General features: G+C 47.1%; 1 protein-coding gene across 1 annotated transcript in view; it reads right to left on the bottom strand.

Moving 5' to 3' along the window:
• The window catches only part of CACNG5 (calcium voltage-gated channel auxiliary subunit gamma 5), an 80,177-nt gene extending 65,272 nt beyond the window's left edge, over positions 1 to 14,905 (bottom strand). Inside the window, exon 1 of the mRNA XM_073607140.1 lies at positions 14,235 to 14,905. Within this exon, the coding sequence (XP_073463241.1) occupies positions 14,235 to 14,330 (96 nt within the window). The 5' untranslated portion in view covers positions 14,331 to 14,905. The remainder of the gene's footprint in view (positions 1 to 14,234) is intronic.
• Positions 14,906 to 24,014: the final 9,109 nt, after the last annotated feature.

The following is a 24,014-nucleotide window of genomic DNA, read 5'->3' as shown; positions in this document are numbered from 1 at the left end:
AGGGGTGTGTACATTTGGAGGGGTGTATAGATATGGCGGGGTGTGTAGATGTGGCGGGGTGTGTACATTTGGAGGGGTGTATAGATATGGCTGGGTGTGTAGATGTGGCGGGGTGTGTACATTTGGAGGGGTGTGTAGATGTGGCAGGTTGTGTACATTTGGGGGGGTGTACATTTGGAGGGGTGTGTAGATGTGGTGGAGTGTGTACATTTGGAGGGGTGTGTACATTTGGAGGGATGTATAGATGTGGCAGGGTGTGTAGATGTGGAGGGGTGTGTACATTTGGAGGGGTGTATAGATGTGGCGGAGTGTGTACATTTGGAGGGGTGTGTACATTTGGAGGGGTGTATAGATGTGGTGGGGGGTGTAGATGTGGGGGGGGTGTGTGCATTTGAAAGGGGTGTATAGATGTGGTGGCGTGTGTACATTTGGAGGGGTGTGTACATTTGGAGGGGGTATAGATGTGTCGGGATGTGTACATTTGGAGGGGTGTATAGATGTGTCGGGATGTGTACATTTGGAGGGGTGTATAGATGTGTCGGGGTGTGTACATTTGGAGGCGTGTATAGATGTAGCGGAGTGTGTACATTTGGAGGGGTGTGTAGATGTGGCGGAGTGTGTACATTTGGAGGGGTGTGTAGATGTCGCGGATTGTGTACATTTGGAGGGGTGTGTGGATGTGGGGGGTGTGTACATTTGGAGGGGTGTGTAGATGTGGCAGGTTGTGTACATTTGGGGGGGTGTACATTTGGAGGGGTGTGTAGATGTGGCGGAGTGTGTACATTTGGAGGGGTGTGTACATTTGGAGGGATGTATAGATGTGGCGGGGTGTGTAGATGTGGAGAGGTGTGTACATTTGGAGGGGTGTATAGATGTGGCGGAGTGTGTACATTTGGAGGGGTGTGTACATTTGGAGGGGTGTATAGATGTGGCGGGGTGTGTAGATGTGGGGGGGTGTGTGCATTTGAAAGGGGTGTATAGATGTGGTGGCGTGTGTGCATTTGGAGGGGTGTGTACATTTGGAGGGGTGTGTACATTTGGAGGGGGTATAGATGTGTCGGGGTGTGCACATTTGGAGGGGTGTATAGATGTGTCGGGGTGTGTACATTTGGAGGCGTGTGTAGATGTGGCGGAGTGTGTACATTTGGAGGGGTGTGTAGATGTGGTGGATTGTGTGCATTTGGAGGGGTGTGTGGATGTGGGGGGTGTGTACATTTGGAGGGGTGTATAGATGTGGCGGGGGGTGTACATTTGGAGGGGTATGTACATTTGGAGGGGTGTATAGATGTGGCGGGGTGTATAGATATGGCGGGGTGTGTTCATTTGGCGGCGTGTGTACATTTGGAGGGGTGTATAGATATGGCGGGGTGTGTAGATGTGGCGAGGTGTTTACATTTGGAGGGGTGTATAGATATGGCGGGGTGTGTAGATGTGGAGGGGTGTGTACATTTGGAGGGGTGTATAGATGTGGCGGAGTGTGTACATTTGGAGGGGTGTGTACATTTGGAGGGGTGTATAGATGTGGCGGGGTGTGTAGATGTGGGGGGGTGTGTGCATTTGGAGGGGTGTGTACATTTGGAGGGGTGTGTAGATGTGGAGGGGTGTGTAGATGTGGGGGGGTGTGTACATTTGGAGGGGTGTGTACATTTGGAGGGGTGTGTAGATGTGGAGGGGTGTGTAGATGTGGAGGGGTGTGTACATTTGGAGGGGTGTATAGATGTGGTGGGGTGTGTAGATGTGGTGGGGTGTGTACATTTGGAGGGTTGTATAGATGTGGTGGGGTGTGTAGATGTGGCGGAGTGTGTACATTTGGAGGGGTGTGTACATGTGGAGGGGTGTGTATATGTGGCGGAGTGTGTAGATGTGGCGGGGTGTGTACATTTTGAGGGGTGTGTAGATGTGGCGGAGTGTGTACATTTGGAGGGGTGTATAGATGTTGTGGGGTGTGTGCATTTGGAGGGGTGTGCAGATGTGGCAGGGTGTGTACATTTGGAGGGGTGCCTTCACTACAAGATCCACTAAGCCTGGCACAGGCCTGTCCTTCACAGATGACTGCTTCAGGCTTAGATCTCATCAGTGCACGATATGGAAGAATGGCTTGTGGGTTCTAGAAGCAAACCAGTACATACCAGGAGACCAGCAGGTAACAAAATCTATACATAAAAATAGAGAAACTATTTTAAACTACAAACCTTGCTAAAAGGCATAAATTGGGATAAAATATTAGGAACAAAGAACACGGAGGAGAGATGGGTTTGCTTTAAGAGCATATTAAATAAGGGCATTAGCCAATGTATCCCATTGGGTAATAAATTAAAAAGAGCGAACAATGTAAAAATGCATATAAAAGCAATGGAGAAGGCCTTCAAAAAATACAAGGTTGAGGGATCATCATCAGCATTCAGACTTTATAAAGAATGCAACAAGAAATGTAAGGGTGCAATTAGGACGGCTAAGATAGAACATGAAAGACACATAGCGGAGGAGGCAAAAAAATCCCAAGAAATTCTTTAAATATGTAAACATTAAAAAAGGGAGGACAGACCATATTGGCCCCATAAAGAATGAGGAAGGACATCTGGTTACAAAGGATGGGGAGATGGCGAAGGTATTGAATTTATTCTTCTCAGTCTTCACGAGTGAATCGGGGGGCTTCAGGAACCAAAACTGCAGTGTTTATCCTCATGACACAACACAGGAAGCACCTCCATGGTTAACAGAGGACAGAATTAAAATTAGACTTGAGAAACTTAACATTAATAAATCACCGGGACCAGATGGCTTGCACCCGAGGGTACTTAAGGAACTCAGTCAAGTGATTGCCAGACCATTGTTCCTAATTTTTACAGACAGTCTACTGACTGGAATGATACCAGCTGATTGGAGAAAAGCCAATGTAGCACCAAAATTTAAAAAGGGTCCAAAATACATCCCTGGGAATTACAGACCAGTTAGCCTAACATCAATAGTATGTAAACTCTTGGAGGGGATGATAAGGGACTATATACAAGATTTTAGTAATAAGAATGATATCATTAGCAATAATCAGCATGGATTCATAAAGAATCGTTCTTGCCAAACCAATCTATTAACCTTCTATGAGGAGGTGAGTTGCCATCTAGATAAAGGAAGGCCCGTAGACGTGGTGTATCTGGATTTTGCAAAAGCATTTGACACAGTTCCCCATAAACGTTTACTGTACAAAATAAGGTCCGTTGGCATGGACCATAGGGTGAGTACATGGATTGAAAACTGGCTACAAGGACGAGTTCAGAGGGTGGTGATAAATGGGGAGTACTCAGAATGGTCAGGGGTGGGTAGTGGGGTTCCCCAGGGTTCTGTGCTGGGACCAATCCTATTTAATTTGTTCATAAACGACCTGGAGGATGGGATAAACAGTTCAATCTCTGTATTTGCAGACGATACTAAGCTAAGCAGGGCAATAACTTCTCCGCAGGATGTGGAAACCTTACAAGAAGATCTGAACAAATGAATGGGGGAGGGGCAACTACATGGCAAATGAGGTTCAATGTAGAAAAATGTAAAATAATGCATTTGGGTGGCAAAAATCTGAATGCAATCTATAGACTGGGGGGAGAACCTCTGGGGGGATCTAGGATGGAAAAGGACCTGGGGGTCCTAGTAGATGATGGCATGCAATGCCAAGCTGCTGCTAACAAAGCAAACAGAATATTGGCATTAAAAAGGGGATCAACTCCAGAGATAAAACGATAATTCTCCCGCTCTACAAGACTCTGGTCCGGCCGCACCTGGAGTATGCTGTCCAGTTCTGGGCACCAGTCCTCAGGAGGGACGTACTGGAAATGGAGCGAGTACAAAGAAGGGCAACAAAGCTAATAAAGGGTCTGGAGGATCTTAGTTATGAGGAAAGGTTGTGAGCTCTGAACTTATTCTCTCTGGAGAAGAGACGCTTGAGAGGGGATATGATTTCATTATATAAATACCAGACTGGTGACCCCACAATAGGGAGAAAACTTTTTTGCAGAAGAGAGTTTAATAAGACTCGTGGCCACTCATTAAAATTAGAAGAAAAGAGATTTAACCTTAAACTACATAGAGGGTTCTTTACTGTAAGAGCGGCAAGGATGTGGAATTCCCTTCCACAGGCGGTGGTCTCAGCGGGGAGCATTGATAGCTTCAAGAAACTATTAGATAATCACCTGAATGACCGCAACATACAGGGATATACAATGTAATACTGACATATAATCACACACATAGGTTGGACTTGATGGACTTGTGTCTTTTTTCAACCTTACCTACTATGTAACTATGTAACTATGTAGAAATAAGAGAATCACAAAGGATAAAACATTCCTAATCAGGAGACATGAGGTGCTGTGTTCACAGGACTAAGAGAGAAGTCAGAATATGTAAAACTATGAAGGGGTTAAAAGCTGTAAATTCAGGTGACTGGAGTCAAGCTAAAGAGCTTGGAAAGACAGAACAAGATACAGTGAGGGGAAAAAAAGTATTTGATCGGCTGCTGATTTTGTACCTTTGCCCACTGACAAAGAAACGATCGGTCTATAATTTTATTGGTCGGTTTATTTTAACAGTGAGAGACAGAATAACAACAAAAATATCCAGAAAAACATATTTCAGAAAAGTTATAAATTGATTTACACTTTAATGACTGAAATAAGTATTTGATCATCTATCGATCAACTGAACCTGTAAAGGGGAACTCTGATGTAAGGGGTGCTCTGAGAACCCTGATTTACCTTAGTGTACTCGCTCAGAGGCAGGAGAGAGACAGGGATGGATGGTGAGCTCACTCACTCCTTGGCAGTCAGCACCTCTCACCCAGATGTATCTAAGGCTGCTGGACTTCACATTTCCCACCTCACTTTCTAAGGCCCAGCGCCGGGTATTGGAATGTGGGCAGACACAGAGGAATAAGAGCAGATCGAGCCGTCTCTCCTCTCCCGTCTGTGTTTTTTGGGGGGGGAGGGGGGATTGTTAGTGCCGGCTTTTGTCAGTGTAAAAGAGAAATGAAGGCGAGAAGAACAATGAAATGAGATAAATCCATCCCGCCACCATGAGGACGCCTATCTCTCCTCTCTCAGCAGTCATTTCCTTCAGTGCGGAGCTGAACGCAGCACTCAGCGCTCACATCTCGCCGCTCCGCCGGGACTGTAAAGTGCCCGCTGTATTACATATTAATCGGCACCATGGCGGCCTGGTCATTAAAGTGCCTTCAGAGTGCCCGGCCGAGCGATCAGGAGCATATGGCTTTCCTTCTAGTTCACGGAGCAAAGAAGCCGAATGATTCTCGCCGCCAATCGCTTGAATACACATCGACTTTTCACATCCGCTAACAGTCTGCCGAGCGAAGACCCCCCCCCCGCCTTGTCACTGGCGATCTTTGTCACCGCACTTTGACTATTGAGTGTCACCCTGGGGGGCCACACTAACTCCTTCTAGGGCCCCATGTAGATATGTAATCTGGGGGCCAGTGATAGGAAGGATGGGGCAATTAAACCATTTACTTCTTGGGTGGGGCAAAACCCAGGGAGAGCACACTGCCAGGAATACATTGTTATAGTATGAGCCCAGGGAGCACACTGCCAGGAATACATTGTTATAGTATGAGCCCAGGGAGCACACTGCCAGGAATACATTGTTATAGTATGAGCCCGGGGAGCACACTGCCAGGAGTACATTGTTATAGTATGAGCCCAGGGAGCACACTGCCAGGAATACATTGTTATAGTATGAGCCCAGGGAGCACACTGCCAGGAATACAATGTTATAGTATGAGCCCGAGGAGCACACTGCCAGGAATACATTGTTATAGTATGAGCCCGGGGAGCACACTGCCAGGAATACATTGTTATAGTATGAGCCTGGAGAGCACACTGCCAGGAATACATTGTTATAGTATGAGCCCGGGAGCACACTGCCAGGAGTACATTGTTATAGTATGAGCCCGGGGAGCACACTGCCAGGAATACAATGTTATAGTATGAGCCCGGGGAGCACACTGCCAGGAATACATTGTTATAGTATGAGCCCGGGGAGCACACTGCCAGGAATTCATTGTTATAGTATGAGCCCGGGGAGCACACTGCCAGGAGTACATTGTTATAGTATGAGCCCGGGGAGCACACTGCCAGGAATACAATGTTATAGTATGGGCCCGAGGAGCACACTGCCAGGAATACATTGTTATAGTATGAGCCCGGGGAGCACACTGCCAGGAATACATTGTTATAGTATGAGCCTGGAGAGCACACTGCCAGGAATACATTGTTATAGTATGAGCCCGGGGAGCACACTGCCAGGAATACATTGTTATAGTATGAGCCCGGGGAGCACACTGCCAGGAATACATTGTTATAGTATGAGCCCGGGGAGCACACTGCCAGGAATTCATTGTTATAGTATGAGCCCGGGGAGCACACTGCCAGGAGTACATTGTTATAGTATGAGCCCAGGGAGCACACTGCCAGGAATACATTGTTATAGTATGAGCCCAGGGAGCACACTGCCAGGAATACATTGTTATAGTATGAGCCCAGGGAGCACACTGTCATGAATACATTGTTATAGTATGAGCCTGGAGAGCACACTGCCAGGAATACATTGTTATAGTATGAGCCCAGGGAGCACACTGCCAGGAATACATTGTTATAGTATGAGCCCGGGGAGCACACTGCCAGGAATACATTGTTATAGTATGAGCCCGGGGAGTACACTGCCAGGAGTACATTGTTATAGTATGAGCCCGGGGAGCACACTGCCAGGAATACATTGTTATAGTATGAGCCCGGGGAGCACACTGCCAGGAATACATTGTTATAGTATGAGCCCGGGAGCACACTGCCAGGAATACATTGTTATAGTATGAGCCCGGGGAGCACACTACCAGGAATACATTGTTATAGTATGAGCCCGGGGAGCACACTGCCAGGAATACATTGTTATAGTATGAGCCCGGGAGCACACTGCCAGGAATACATTGTTATAGTATGAGCCCGGGGAGCACACTGCCAGGAATACATTGTTATAGTATGAGCCCAGGGAGCACACTGCCAGGAGTACATTGTTATAGTATGAGCCCGGGGAGTACACTGCCAGGAATACATTGTTATAGTATGAGCCCGGGGAGTACACTGCCAGGAATACATTGTTATAGTATGAGCCCGGGGAGCACACTGCCAGGAATACATTGTTATAGTATGAGCCCGAGGAGCACACTGCCAGGAATACATTGTTATAGTATGAGCCCGGGAGCACACTGCCAGGAATACATTGTTATAGTATGAGCCCGGGGAGCACACTGCCAGGAATACATTGTTATAGTATGAGCCCGGGGAGTACACTGCCAGGAATACATTGTTATAGTATGAGCCCGGGGAGTACACTGCCAGGAATACATTGTTATAGTATGAGCCCGGGGAGCACACTGCCAGGAATACATTGTTATAGTATGAGCCCGGGGAGCACACTGCCAGGAATACATTGTTATAGTATGAGCCCGGGAGCACACTGCCAGGAATACATTGTTATAGTATGAGCCCGGGGAGCACACTGCCAGGAATACATTGTTATAGTATGAGCCCGGCCATATGGATAGTCTGTGTTTGGGGTCTCTGCTGACTGCTGTGTCCCTGTCTGCACTACTACTGCTGTGTGCGATGGGGGAGACCAAGCCTGCAACCAGGAGGGTGCAATTCTCATCTCTGTGTCTTCCTCTCTCCCCCTCCACTTCTCTCTCTGTGTCTCCCCCCCTCCACTTCTCTCTCTGTGTCTCCCCCCCTCCACTTCTCTCTCTGTGTCTCCCCCCCCCTCCTCTTCTCTCTCTGTGTCTCCCCACCCTCCACTTCTCTCTCTGTGTCTCCCCCCCCCCCCTCCACTTTTCTCTCTGTGTCTCCCCCCCCCTCCACTTCTCTCTCTGTGTCTCCCCCCCCCCTCCACTTCTCTCTCTGTGTCCTCCTCTCTCCCCCTCCACTTCTCTCTCTGTGTCTTCCTCTCTCCCCCTCCACTTCTCTCTCTGTGTCCCCCCCCTCTCTACTTCTCTCTCTGTGTCTCCCCCCCTCCACTTCTCTCTCTGTGTCTCCCCCCCCCTCCACTTCTCTCTCTGTGTCTCCCCCCCCTCCACTTCTCTCTCTGTGTCTCCCCCCCCCCCCTCCACTTTTCTCTCTGTGTCCCCCCCCCCCTCCACTTCTCTCTCTGTGTCTCCCCCCCCCCCCTCCACTTCTCTCTCTGTGTCCTCCTCTCTCCCCCTCCACTTCTCTCTCTGTGTCTTCCTCTCTCCCCCTCCACTTCTCTCTCTGTGTCTTCCTCTCTCCCCCTCCACTTCTCTCTCTGTGTCTTCCTCTCTCCCCCTCCACTTCTCTCTCTGTGTCTCCCCCCCCCCTCCACTTCTCTCTCTGTGTCTTCCTCTCTCCCCCTCCACTTCTCTCTCTGTGTCTTCCTCTCTCCCCCTCTACTCCTCTCTCTGTGTCTTCCTCTCTCCCCCTCTACTCCTCTCTCTGTGTCTTCCTCTCTCCCCCTCCACTTCTCTCTCTGTGTCTTCCTCTCCCCCCCCCCCCTTCTCTCTCTGTGTCTCCCCCCCCCCTCCACTTCTCTCTCTGTGTCTTCCTCTCCCCCTCCACTTCTCTCTCTGTGTCTCCCCCCCCCCTCCACTCCTCTCTCTGTGTCTTCCTCTCCCCCTCCACTTCTCTCTCTGTGTCTCCCCCCCTCCACTTCTCTCTCTGTGTCTCCCCCCCTCCACTTCTCTCTCTGTGCCTCCCCCCCTCCACTTCTCTCTCTGTGTCCCCCCCCTCTCTACTTCTCTCTCTGTGTCTCCCCCCCTCCACTTCTCTCTCTGTGTCTCCCCCCCCCTCTCCACTTCTCTCTCTGTGTCTCCCCCCCCCTCCACTTCTCTCTCTGTGTCTCCCCCCCCCTCCACTTCTCTCTCTGTGTCTCCCCCCCCTCCACTTCTCTCTCTGTGTCTCCCCCCCCCTCCACTTCTCTCTCTGTGTCTCCCCCCCCCCCTTCCACTTCTCTCTCTGTGTCTCCCCCCTCCACTTCTCTCTCTGTGTCTCCCCCCCCTCCACTCCTCTCTCTGTGTCTCCCCCCCCTCTCCACTTCCCTCTCTGTGTCTTCCTCTCCCCCTCCTCCACTTCTCTCTCTGTGTCTCCCCCCTCCACTTCTCTCTCTGTGTCTTCCTCTCTTCCCCTCCACTTCTCTCTTTGTGTCCCCCCCCTCCACTCCTCTCTCTGTGTCTTCTCTCTCTCTCTCTCATTTCTTCTCTCTCTCCCCTTCTCTCTTTTTCTCCTTCCTTTTTCCCTCTTTCTCTCTCTCCCTCTTCCTCCTCTTCTCCTCCTCTCTCTCTTCCTTTTTTTCTCTCTACCTCCTTCATTGTCTTTCTCTTTTTCCTACTCTCTCTCTTTCTCTCACCCTCCCTTCTCTCTCTTTCTCCTCTTCTCTTTCTCACTCAATCTCTCCTTTTCTCTTTCTCTCCCTTCCCCTTCTCTCTCTTCTTTTTCTTCTCTCTCTCACATACCTTCTCACCCTTCCTCCTTCTATTTCTCTCCCTCTTTTTCTCTCTCTCCCTCCATCTTTCTTTCTCTCTCCCTCCTCTCCTTTTCTCCTTCATTCTCTCCCTCCTTCTCTCCCTCTCTGCATCTCTCTCTACCTCCCTCCTTCTCTTTCTCCTTTTTTCTTTCTCCCTCCCTACTCTCTCTCTCCCTCTTTCTTCCTTTCTCTCCCTCCTTTTTTTCTCTCTCTTCCCCTCTTCTGTTCTCCCCCCTCTTTCTCTCGCTTTCTCTCTCTCCCCCCCCTTCTCGCTATCTCTTCCCCCCCCCCTTTCTCTCCCCCCCTCTTCTCTACTCTCCCATCTCTCTTTTTCACTTCCCCCTCCCCCTTTTTCTCTCTCACTCCCCCCTCTTCTCTACTTCCCTCCCCCTCTGTCTTTCTCTCTCTCCCTCCTTCTTTCTCTCTCCCCCCTTTTCTGTCTCCCCCTCGTTCTCTCACCCTCTCTCTCTTTTACCCCCCCCCCCTCTCCCCCTTTTCTCTACCCCATCTCTCTTTTTCTCTCTCTCCCCTCAGTCTTTCCACCTCCCTCTCATATATATATATATATTACTGTGAATATCTCACTGTAAACCTATAAAGAGACCCGAGTTGTGAACAGCAGGATCCTGGCATCCAAACTGTAAAAAATAAGAATTTGTTCCCCCCCGAGGCTCCTCACCCAACAAACATCCAGAGAGAAGAGCGCTTAGTGTGATTACCAGCCAGAGACATATTTATTAAATGAGATCTGATTGGTTCCCATGGGGACTCTTTGCACATTATCTTTGCTCTCTGCGCCATCTCACCGAATAATTACCAAAACAGGAGATTAAGGAAACGATTACCAATCATAAGACTTGGCTGTCCTCCCCCTGGAATAGTGCGCTCCTAGACCGCTGCCTGCTCTGCCTCTGTGATGAGTACAATCTTATTACAGGGCTGGAAGATTTATATTGTTATAGAAAGTTCTGCATCCTTCCAGAGTCCAGCGGAAACATTATATATATATATATATATATATATATATATATGGATGGTGGGAGACAAATTTTGTGATTTATTAATCTCCATCCATCCTCTCTTCACCACAGACGGTATTTATTGCTTCTCCTTACCTGTCACTACACATCTATTCTACTGAGGACCACCCAAATATTGGAGACTATGGTCCTCTACTACAGAATCTCTTCCTAGGATCAATGAGGGGGAGTCTGTAGTACTACAACTCCCAGCATGTTCCACCGGGAATGGCCCTCTTCTACAGAACACCTTCCCAAGATTAGTAACTATGGGAGGTCTGTACTACTACAACTCCCAGTATGTTCCACCAGGGACTTATGAATGGCTGGAGATCCTGCAGAGGAATCCAGTTCTTTTTTATTTAATTGACATCACAGACTCCATCTTTGACAGTCGTCTCTGAATGATCCTGTATATCCCTGTCTATAACCTTCCTATCCTCATATTCCTCTCATGGTGAATTCTGATATGTCCTTTCCAGGATCCGAGCAGCCAAGACATCCCCTCATTGGTGGAGAGAGGCCAATTCAGAGACCTCCAGATGGCTACAGGTGGGACTTCATATTTCTGGTTATAGTCGTACCTGGCAGGACCCAATCCTACATGGAGCACATAATCCACCAGATACTACCGATCCCTGGTACAGAATTCAGGGACTGATTGTGCATTGTGGGGTCTCCTTCAGACAAGAGTCAGGATGACAAAGGTGAGTGAAAACTCCTGGGAAATGTGGGCCCCTGGATGAGATATGAGACCCCTCAACCAGACATGTGGGTCCTCTGGATGAGATATGAGACCCCTCAATCAGACATGTGGGCCCTCTGGATGAGATATGAGACCCCTCAACCAGACATGTGAGCCCTCTGGATGAGATATGAGACCCCTCAACCAGACATGTGGGCCCTCTGGATGAGATATGAGACCCCTCAACCAGACATGTGAGCCCTCTGGATGAGATATGAGACCCCTCAACCAGACATGTGGGCCCTCTGGATGAGATATGAGACCCCTCAACCAGACATGTGAGTCCTCTGGATGAGATATGAGACCCCTCAACCAGACATGTGAGCCCTCTGGATGAGATATGAGACCCCTCAACCAGACATGTGGGCCCTCTGGATGAGATATGAGACCCCTCAACCAGACATGTGGGCCCTCTGGATGAGATATGAGACCCCTCAACCAGACATGTGGGCCCTCTGGATGAGATATGAGACCCCTCAACCAGACATGTGAGTCCTCTGGATGAGATATGAGACCCCTCAACCAGACATGTGGGCCCTCTGGATGAGATATGAGACCCCTCAACCAGACATGTGGGCCCTCTGGATGAGATATGAGACCCCTCAACCAGACATTTGGGCCCTCTGGATGAGTTATGAGACCCCTCAACCAGACATGTGGGTCCTCTGGATGATAACTGTGACCTGTCTGGATAGGAATTTTGGTTCTCTGAATGGAAAGTGTAAATCCTCTGGATTGGGAGTGTAACTTGTGGGAATGGGGAGTGCGACCCCTCTAAATGGAGATTGTATTTCATTCACCCAGAATGAAAAATGTGCTCTCCCAGGGTAGGAAATCTGGAAGTGTGATTCCTACAAATGGAAAGTGAGGTCCCTTGGGATAGGAAGTGGTCCCCCAGTTCCCCTTATTCCCTGGATGGGAAGTGGGGCTCCTCTGGATAGGAAGTGTGCTATGTGCTGCCCAGTTCCCCCATTCCCCAGATGGGGGTGGGCTCCCCCCTGAATGGCCCCTTATGTATTAAAATTTGCCCATGTTGAACCCTCTGGATAGGAAGTGTGGTCCCTCTGATTTTGAAATCTGCCCCCACATATGGAAAACGTGGTCTCCTGTATGGGAAGGGTGACCCCTCTGGACAGCAAATCTGATCCCCCTGAATGGGAAGTTTGATCATTCTGGATAGGAAATCTGCCCCCTGGGATGGGGAGAGTCCCCCCCCTCCCAGATGGGAAGTGTGGCCCCCTCTAAATGAGAAATGTTACCCCTCTAAATAGGAAATCTGCACCCTGCACCCTGGGATGGGAAGTGTGCCCCCTTCCCCCCCCCTTTTGGGAAGTGTGACCCCTTGGATAAGAAGTGTGCCCCCCTGGATGGGAAGTGTGGCCCCCTGGATAAGAAGTTTGCCCCTTCCCCCCCCTGGATGGGAAGTGTGCCCCCCCCCGGATGGGAATTGTGGCCCCTCTTTATAAGTGTGACCCCCTCTGATTAGGAAATCTGCCTCCTCCTCCTCCAGATGGGACGTGTGACCCCTATGAGTAGGAAAACAACACTCCCCCGATGGAAAATGTGTTCTTCACCAATGAGAAATGTTACCCCTATGAATAGGAAACCTGCCCCTGGGATGGGAAGTGTGGTCCCTCTAAATAGAAAGTGTAGTCCCTCTGGATGGGAAGTGTGTCATGTGCCCCCCAGTTCCCCCCTCCCCAGATGGGAAGTGTGACCCCTTATGTGTTGAAAATCTGCCCCCCCCCACCCCTTGATATGTAGTTTGAACCCTTTGGATAGGAAGTGTGGCCCCTCTGGTTTTGAAATCTGCCCCCACATATAGGAAATGTGGCCCCTCTGGATAATAAATCAGGCCACCTGTATGGAAAGTGTGGCCATGCTGGATAGCAAATCTGACCCCACTTTTGGAATTTAAATGGGAATTGTGACCCCTCTTGATAAGAAGTGTGACCCCCCCTCTGAATAGGAAATCTGCCTCCCTCCTCCTCCATATGGGAAGGAGTGTGACCCCCCCACCCGATGGAAAGTGTGTTCCCCCCATGAGAAATGTTACCCCTCTGAATAAGAACTCTGCCCCCCAGGATGGGAAGTGTGCCCTCCCGGATGGAAAGTGTGTTCCCCCCATGAGAAATGTTACCCCTCTGAATAAGAAATCTGCCCCCCAGGATGGGAAGTGTGCCCCCCCCCACCCAATGGAAAGTGTGTTCCCCCCCATGAGAAATGTTACCCCTCTGAATAAGAAATCTGCCCCCCAGGATGGGAAGTGTGCCCCCCCCAGATGAAAAGTGTGTTTCCCCCCATGAGAAATGTTACCCCTCTGAATAAGAAATCTGCCCCCCAGGATGGGAAGTGTGCCCCCCCCAGATGAAAAGTGTGTTTCCTCCATGAGAAATGTTACCCCTCTGAATAAGAAATCTGCCCCCCCAGGATGGGAAGTGTGCCCCCCCCCCAGATGAAAAGTGTGTTTCCCCCATGAGAAATGTTACCCCTCTGAATAAGAAATCTGCCCCCCCAGGATGGGAAGTGTGCCCCCCCCCACCTGATGGAAAGTATGTTCCCCCCCATGAGAAATGTTACCCCTCTGAATAAGAAATCTGCCCCCCTCCCCACCTGGATGGGAAGAGTGACCCCTCTGGATAGAAAATTGCCCCCCCCCCCCCCCCGAAGCATCCTTTCCTCCATCCCTGACAGTGTGATAGGTGAGAGGTCCCCAGCTGTGTGCTTCTAGATGGAGCTGGTAATCCCGGAGTCATGTAATCCCGATGTACAAACCACAATCCAACCTGAATCTCTGAGCATGCTGACAATACCCCCCCCCCCCCCCTCAGTGCAATGCATTGATATGGGGCTCCTCTGCTATGTACAGAAATATCCACATTATATCCGGTAGGTCTTAATCACAGCACCCCCCCCCCCCACCCCTAGAGTTGGCCACTTACCTGTGTGTGCAGAAGGCTGTTGACTTCCCACAGAAGGCTCAGGACAAACTTCCTGGGTTTACTTCTACCTCTGAGGAACAATCTGCACCAGCGCATGGGAGGGGGTGCAGCTGGCAGGGGGGGTTGTACAGGCTTGGTGGTGGTTGGTGGTGGTGGTGGGGGGGGCTGGTCCGGGGGTCTCTGCGACGGGTTTGCTTTGCTTGGGATAGCTCAGAACGCCCTTGTGCCTCCTGCGCTGAGCCTGGGGTGGTCGTTTTGGCAGGGCGATGTGGGTGGTCAGGGGGCGACTCGGGCGCTCATGATGTAGCTGACGGAGAAGAGAGTCAGCGGTGGCTTCTGCTGCTGCTGCTGCTGTGGACTGTGGCAGCCTTTGTACGGTTCCCGTTCTCTAATGCTCTGTAACACCAGGCTCGCCCCTCCCTCCAATAACGAGGGAGGCTGAGCGAGACGCCGAGCCAGCAGGTGCTGAGACAATAGCAGAGCGCTCGTCCTCCTACATTGTAATGTATATCTCTGTCATTACCGACACGCACCGACTTAGAACCTGCAAGCTGCACGTAACCCGCAAGCTGCACGTAACCCGCAAGCTGCACGCGTTTTATCCCGTCCTATTCTGCGCCGCTCCGTACCGTCTGCCTGATGCCTCCACTGTGACAGCCAGACGGTACAAAAATCCAATGTGAAAAAAAGTTCCTTTTTATTATCAACCAATGGCATAATTTTCATTCCATGTAGAACTAATAAATATGTCACCTCCCAACCAGCGAGGGGATCTCTACATGCCCCCCCCCCCCCTACACAGTGACACCAAAATGCCCCGCATTCTCCTAGAAAATAAGAAGTGTAATAATCAATAAGGACTAATGCTGGAGCTCAGCCTCGGGCTGCTCCCTGCCATGGGGGGACCGGTCCGTCTCTGGGGTGATTTTTTTTTTAGTGGTTATCTACAATTTGTTGGGTTGCCATTGCTACAAATGATATTATAATTTTATATTATGCTTTTTGTTTTTCCTATAGGGGCTGGTTTGCTGTAACGGAGATCATTCCATGGATATAAATGAGGAATGTTCCCTCTCACAGATCCAGTTTATTCCTGTTCCTGGCAGGCGTTCCAACTTCCAGCCTACTAGAAGGATACAACGGGGTATGTGCGCCTATTTTCTAGATATTTGGGAAACGTTTTAAGCGATAATCTGGAATAGTTGTTGGCGCTGTGAGCACCCGGACCTCCCACCATCTACAGCGCCTGGAAAAAGTAGTCACACCCCTTGAAATTTCCCACATTTTGTAATGTTACAACCAAAAAACGTAAATGTATTTTATTGGGATTTTATGTGATAGACCAACACAAAGTGGCACATAATTGTGAAGTGGAAGGAAAATGATAAATGATACAAATAAATCTGTGAAAAGTGTGTGTGTGGGGGGGGGGGCATTTGTATGGCACCCCCCGGAGTCAATACTTTGTAGAACCCCCTTTCTCTGCAATTACAGTAGTCCCTCTGGATGGGAAGTGTGGTCCCCCTGAATGGGAAGTGTGACCCCTTATGTGTTGAAAATCTGCCCCCCCTTACCCCTTGATATGTAGTTTTAACCCTTTGGATGGGAAATGTGGCCCCTCTGGATAATAAATCAGGCCACCTGTATGGAAAGTGTGGCCATGCTGGATAGCAAATCTGACCCCACTTTTGGATTGGAAGCATGCCCCTCTAAATGGGAATTGTGACCCCTCTTGATAAGAAGTGTGACCCCCCTCTGAATAGGAAATCTACCTCCCTCCTCCTCATGCATATGGGAAGTGTGACCCCCCCTCTGAATGGGAAAATGCCCACCCCCCTACTCAATGGAATGTGTGCCACCCCCCCCACCCCCCCCCCCATGAGAAATGTTACCTCCCTTGAAATTTCCCACATTTTCTCATATTACAACCAAAAACATAAATGTATTTCATTGGGATTTTATATGATAGACCAACACAAAGTGGCTCATAATTGTGAAGTAGAAGAAAAATGATAAATGATACAAATAAATATGTGAAATTGACCCCCTGAGTCAATACTTGTAGAACCCCCTTTCTCTACAAGTCTTTTTGGGGATGTCTCTACCAGCTTTGTACATCTAGAGAGGATATTTTTGCCCATTCTTCTTTGCAAAATATCTCAAGCTCTGTCATATTGGATGGAGAGCGTCTGTGAACAGCAATTTTCAAGTCTTAAAATAATAATAATAAAAAGTTTTTATTATTATTATTTTTATTTATTATTTTTCATTTGTTACGTTCCATTTGTTTATATACGGAATAATTTGTAACTTCTAATAATTCGGATAATTCGTAACTTCTGATAAATTTGTATTCGTTACGTTCACTAACAGCCAAATTTGAAAGGAAATTCCAATATGTATAATTTAATAGTTACTAATAGTACAATTATTATTAGTTCATTATTATTTCAGATTTTTGAATTTTCGAATTTATGAATTTACGAATTTTCGCTTATTCGAATTTACAAATATTCGGAAAAATCTGTTAAACTGGTTTTCGTTAACTTGGATATTTCCGAATTAACTAATTTGTCGAAATTCGTTAAAAAAACGAATTCGGAACGAAACGAATTGCACGTGTCTAACGAAAAGAAAGCTCTAGAAGATGAGACTAGAAGGCGGCCAGCAAATGTGTGACCACTTGAAAGCTATGCTAGAGATCATAGAGCAGCTACATGCCATTGGAGAGGACATCAAAGATAAGCATATTATTGCCCTGCTCCTCTGCAGTCTTCCAGAGACATATACTGCTCTTATCAACGCTTTAGAAACCAGACCCGAGCAAGAACTGACACTAGAATATGTCAAAGGCAAATTAATCAATGAATTTGACAGAGGGAAAGAAAATCTGCACCGTGATGACAAAGCTCTTAAGATGTACAAAGGCACAAAGCACAACAAAGAAAGCAGAGCCTGTTTTCGCTGAAAAAAGGACCGGTCACTTAAAAAAGGACTGTTCTATGTGGGAAGCCGAGCAGCGAAAGCTAAAGCTAGCCACAAAAGAGTCAAAGCAGCCACAAAGCAAACTGCAGACACTTCATGTAGTGGCACCTTTAACCGCTTCAGCCCCGGAAGATTTTGCTGCTCAATGACCAGGCCATTTTTTGCGATTCGGCACTGCGTCATTTTAGCTGACAATTAAGCGGTCGTGCGATGTTGCACCCGAACAAAACTGACGTCCTTTTTTTCTCCACAAATAGAGCTTTCTTTTGGTGGTATTTGATCACCTCTGCGGTTTTTATTTTTTGCGCTATAAACAAAAGAAGAGCGACAATTTTGAAAAAAAAAAAACACAATATCTTTTTATTTTTGCTATAATAAATATCCTACATTTTTTATCAAAATTTTTTTTCCTCAGTTTAGGCCGATATGTATTCTTCTACATATTTTTGGTAATAAAAATCGCAATAAGCGTACATTGATTGGTTTTGCGCAAAAGTTATAGCATCTACAATCTGATCTTGTTGCTGACCCTGCCTGTTTACGACACTGCCTTCTGGTTGACCCCTGTGTACTTCTACCTTGGTCCGCTGTCTTGGATTGTCCTTTCACCCACCGGTTTCCTGTCTTCGGCCTAACCGTGAGCTATTTGCTGGTGGTTCCTTGTTACGCTGTTTCCACCATCTATTGCGGTCCCTTTATTCTGGCTGCAGGATCTCAACCGTCCCTCCACCTGATACTGGGATAACAAGACTACCGGTCAGGAAACCGAAGTGACGGTTGAAATCTCCTGGCAGACCTGACAGAGACAACCTTGTGTGTAAACTTCAGAAGAGTATCTACGGTCTTAAGCAATCTGCAAGGATGTGGAAGGAGAAAGTGAGCAAAGTGCTTACCAGAGAGGATTCTCAAGAAGTAAAGCCAACCCCTGTCTCTACTCCAAGAATCAAGAAGACAGATGGATATACATCCTTATCTATGTTGATGGCATTATAACTTATTTTGAACAAGAAGGGGATTACATTCAGATAGTTCACAAGCTGAAAGAAAACTCTGAAGTCAAAGTCAAGCTAGGGGACATTAGCTACCATCCGGGAATCCAAATAGAGCGAGAAGAAGATGGAAGTTATCTTCTCAACCATACTCAGAAAACCTCCAAAATCTTAGAACAATTCCATATGCAGGATGCAAAGGAAGTGAAAACTCATACTAAACCAGGCTATCAGAAGAGCAATGAAGCACAACACTTGCTACCATGACATATATCGCAGAGCAGTTGGTAAGCTGCTATATGTTGCCACTATGACAAGACCAGACATAGCTGCAGCAGTGGGCAAACTATGCAGGAAAAGTCTCAACTCCCTGTCAGAGTGACTGGAACGCAGAAAAAAAAGAGTGTTGCAATACCTCAAAGGAACAATTCAGATGAAGTTACGTTTACAGCAACATCCAATCCAAAGCTGGTCAGGTATGTGGATGCTGATTGAGCCAGGGACTGCAAAGACTGCAAATCCACAAGTGGATTCATCTTCCAGTATGGGGAAGGAAGCATAAGTTGGTATAGTCGAAAGCAAGCAACTGTCGCTCTATCTTCAACTGAGTACATTGTAGCAGTACACGCATGTCAAGAAGTGATATGAATTTGTCAACTTTTTGTGGACATTGGGATAGACATTTCAAAACCAATCCCCATTTTTGAAGACCACCAGGGATGTATAAAGCTTACACAATCAGAAAGGGTGATTCCTAGAACCAAACACATTGATGTCAAGTATCACCTACTGAGGGACAATCAAGAGCAAGGTGTTATTGACATTCAATACTGCCCATTAGAGGAGATGACTGCCGATGCACTCACCAGGCCTTTGTTGAAGGAACGTCATAATTATATCCAGAAGAAGCTAAATGTAATTTGACAAAGCACATGTTGTTGAGAAGGGGTGTTGGAAAAGCAACAGCAAGTTATGTAAACTGAACTATATATGCATTATACTGTACCTATCTATACCAGTTGGTGGCACTGCAGTGGTATAGTGTGTTATTCTATGGTAATGTGATCACAGGATGTTCTGTCTATGTTCAATGCATGCACTTGTATGCTCCTTGTTCCTGTTCATGTTTCTTATGCTGTAAGACATGCATTGCTAATCCTCCATGAAAGTAAAGCCGTATTACTGCATCCCAGAAGCTTCCAGCGCTTATATCAATACTCTGCACAATAGGTTATGGGTCCCAAGCACCCAGGTATTGGAGAGGATACTACAAGCCCAGGCACCCAGCAGCACCCAGGCTCTGGAAAGGATACTGCAAGTCTGCGAGTACTGTATACAAACAGCTGAAAGATGGCAAGTGGTTCATTACTGTATCCAAGAAGCTTCCAGCGCTTATATCAATACTATGCACAATAGTCCTGTGGACAGATTCTCCCACCTGAGCTGTGGATCTCTGCAGCTTCTCCAGAGTTACCATGGGCCTCTTGGCTGCATCTCTGATGAATGTTCTCCTTGCAGTTGTGCCATACTCATTCCATTTTCGGATGATGGATTGAACAGAGCTCCGTGAGATGTTCAAAGCTTGGGAGATTTTTTTATAACCTGACCCTGCTTTAAACTTATCCCCAACTTTATCCCTGACCTGTCTGGTGTGTTCCTTGGCCTTCACAATGCTGTTTGCTCCCTAAGGTTCTCTAACAAACTTCTGAGGGCTTTATAGAACAGCTGTATTTATACTGAGATTACATTACACACAGGTGGACTCTATTTAGTAATTAGGTGACTTTTGAAGGCAATTGGTTCCACTAGATTTTAGTTAGGGGTATCAGTGTAAAGGGGGCTGAATACAAATGCACGCTACACTTTTCAGATATTTATTTGTAAAAAAAATTTGAATATCATTTATCACTTTCCTTCCACTTCACAATTATGTGCCACTTTGTGTTGGTCTATCACATAAAATCTCAATAAAATACATTTACGTTTTTGGTTGTAACATGACAAAATGTGGAAAATTTCAAGGGGTATGAATACTTTTTCAAGGCACTGTATAGTGGTCTGAGCATTGGAGAGCGGAAACTGTAAACTTCCTGGACTGGACTGTATTGTCTTTTCCTCCACAACCTAAATTTTCCACATGTGATCAGCAAGTGTGTCTCTTTTTATAAGTGTATGAATGTGAAGGTCACATCAGGGTGGAGTGAGGCAAAACTGGCTGTGGACATACGACGGCTGACTGGAGACATGGAGATGAAATCTGACCAGAAATGAAATCAGAAAGCCAGAGATCAGCATAGTCGGAGGCAGCAGACAAGATCAGGAACCAGCAAGGACGTCAGCCAGACAAGTCTTCAACAGGACAACAGCAGAGAGTGTCTAGATATGTTGACCAAGATGAATGGCGCTGAATGAATGAGCCAGGCAGTTTAAATAGCCAGAAGGGGCTGGCTGTGGGCTGGACTGAAGAGCAGGAAATGAACACAAGGTGAGCCACTGTGGAACGATGAGTGCTGGCAATTAACCGACAGCTGAGCAACCTGAGCACTAAGAAGGGAGAGCTGAGCCCAGCCCTGACAGGGAGCCTTGCCAGGGATTTTGTATCTCCTGAGAAAAGTAAAGTAATTGGCCAGGAAAACCCAACCCTGTGGACTGAGGCACAACTGGTTGTGAACATGCAATGGCCAATTGGTCATGGAGATGAAATTCGACCAGCCAAAGATCTTCCTTATAAAAGGTCTTTCTATAAACATCTATGCTTGAATCGGCCGAGTGTCTATGACAAAGGATAAAGGAAGGGAGCCTTGCCAGAGATTTCTTATCTCTTGGGTAAAATAAAGTTATTGGTCAGGAGAACCCAATCCGAAGGATTGAGGCAAAACTGGTTGTGGATAAACAATGGCTGACTGGACATGGAGAAAAATCTGACCAGCCAATGATCTTCATTCCGAAAGTCTCTCCATAACCATCTATGCTTGCATTGGCCGAGTGTTCATGTTAATGGCTATGGAGAAGGGAAGGGAGCCTTACCAGGGATTTTGTATCTCTTGGGAAAAGTAAAATGATTTGGCAGAAGAACCCAACCCTGTGGATTGAGGCAAAAACTGGCTATGGACATCTGATGGCTAACTGGAGACATGGAGATAAAATCTGACCAGCCAAGGATCTTCCTTTTAGAAGGTCTTTCCCTAAACAACTATGCTTGGATTGGCCAAGTGTTCATGTTTATAGCTATGAAGAAAGGAAGGGAGCCTTGCCAGGGATTTCCTATCTTTAGGGAAAAGTAAAGTGATTAGCCAGGAGAACCTAACCCTGTGGATTGAGACAAAATTGGTTGTGGACAATACGGTGGTCGACTGGACATGGTGATGAAATCTGACCAGCCAAAGAGCTTCATTTAGAAGGCCTTTCCATAAACATCTATGCTTGGATTGACCGAGTGTTCATGTTTATGGCAATGGAGAAGGAAAGGGGAGCCGTATTCCATGGGATTCCGTATCTCCTGGGTAAAGTGAAGTGATTGGCCAGGAGAACAGTAGAACCCAACCCTGCCAATCAATTTTTTTCAATAATAGGGTTGGTCAAAGGTTTGCGTGCCCACCATAGACATGCAATGATATTAACCATTATCTTATGTGGCCATATTATACTGTATGTGTGTTTTCATTCAACATAAGAAGTAGTAAGAAGATATTCCTGTCATTTGGGGCTCAACGGCTGACCTAGAAGACCAGGACTGTGTAATCTCCAGTCCCGACAAGTCTCATATTCCGGAAGACCTGCAGCACATGTCTCATTGTCCTTTCCTTGGAATGGTCCTATATACAGTATCTCACAAAAATGAGTACACCCCTCACATTTGAGTAAATATTTCTTCTATCTTTTTATGTGACAACACTGAAGAAATGACACTTTGCTACAATGTAAAGTAGTGAGTGTACAGCTTGTATAACAGTGTAAATTTGCTGTCCCCTCAAAATAACTCAACACACAGCCAGTAATGTCTAAACTGCTGGCAACAAAAGCGAGTACACCCCTAAGTGAAAATGTCCAAATTGGGCCCAAAGTGTCAATATTTTGTGTGGTCATCATTATTTTCCAGCACTGCCTTAACCCTCTTGAGCATGGAGTTCACCAGAGCTTCACAGGTTGTCACTGGAGTCCTCTTCCACTCCTCCATGACGACATCACGGAGCTGGTGGATGTTAGAGACCTTGCGCTCCTCCACCTTCCATTTGACGATGCCCCACAGATGCTCAATAGGGTTTAGGTTTGGAGACATGCTTGGCCAGTCCATCACCTTTACCCTCAGCTTCTTTAGCAAGGCAGTGGTCATCTTGGAGGTGTGTTTGGGGTCTTTATCATGTTGGAATACTGCCCTGTGGCCCAGTCTCCGAAGGGAGGGGATCATGCTTTACTTCAGTATGTCACAGTACATGTTGGCATTCATGGTTCTGTAGCTCCCCAGTGCCGGCAGCATTCATGCAGCCCCAGACCATGACACTCCCACCACCATGCTTGACTGTAGGCCAGACACACTTGTCTTTGTACTCCTCACCTGGTTGCCCCCACACACGCTTGTCACCATCTGAACCAAATAAGTTTATCTTGGTCTCCAGTAATCCATGTCCTTAATCTGCTTGTCTTCAGCAAACTGCGGTCTTTCTTGTGCATCATCTTTAGAAGGGTGTTCCTTCTGGGACGACAGCCATGCAGACCAATTTGATGCAGTGTGCGGCGTATGGTCTGAGCACTGACAGGCTGACCCCCCACCCCTACAACCTCTGCAGCAATGCTGGCAGCACTCATACGTCTATTTCTCAAAGACAACCTCTGGATATGACACTGAGCACGTGCACTCAACTTCTTTGGTCGACCAAACCAGGAACCTGTCCTGATAAATGGCTGTATGGTCTTGGCCACCGTGCTGCAGCTCAGTTTCAGGGTCTTGGCACTCTTCTTATAGCCTAGGCCATCTTTATGTAGATGTATATGTAGGGTGCCCCCTATCAGGGTTATAGCGTATAGCTGCAGGATATTTCTTCATAGATTTATTTTTTGTACACTTGAGCACAATATATATATTTTTTCATAGATTTATATTTCTTTACAACAATTTACACCTAGCGCAAATTTTTCCTTTTAGAATAAACATCTTTATGTAGAGCAACAATTCTTTTTTTCAGATCCTCAGAGAGTTCTTTGCCATGAGGTGCCATGTTGAACTTCCAGTGACCAGTATGAGAGAGTGAGAGCGATAACACCAAATTTAACACACCCGCTCCCCATTCACACCTGAGACCTTGTAACACTAACGAGTCACATGACACCGGGGAGGGAAAATGACTAATTGGGCCCAATTTAGACATTTTCACTAAGGGGCGTACTGACTTTTGTTGCCAGTGGTTTAGACATTAATGGCTGTGTGTTGAGTTATTTTGAGGGGACAGCAAATTTACACTGTTATACAAGCTGTACACTCACTACTTTACATTGTAGCAAAGTGTCGTTTCTTCAGTGTTGTCACATGAAAAGATAGAAGAAAAGATTTACAAAAATGTCACTGAGGGGTGTACTTACTTTTGTGAGATACTGTATGTTTCTTCAAGGTAATAACAATAGAAGTTTGCCATGTGTACTCCTCTGTCCCTCTGTTCTCCACAACTGTCTAATGTAATGATGAGTAAAAATAAATATGTATAATGTATTTATGTCACATTATGTCAGCACAGCTGCTAAAATAATACATGAGGCAAAGAGCAAAAAAAAAAGAGATGCTGCATCTCTAGCGGGGGGTGGGGGGAGGTAA

This window comes from Aquarana catesbeiana, linkage group LG12, assembly GCF_042186555.1.
Source record: "Aquarana catesbeiana isolate 2022-GZ linkage group LG12, ASM4218655v1, whole genome shotgun sequence".
NCBI lineage: Eukaryota > Metazoa > Chordata > Amphibia > Anura > Ranidae > Aquarana > Aquarana catesbeiana.
This window is presented reverse-complemented; position numbering and strand designations above follow the sequence as displayed.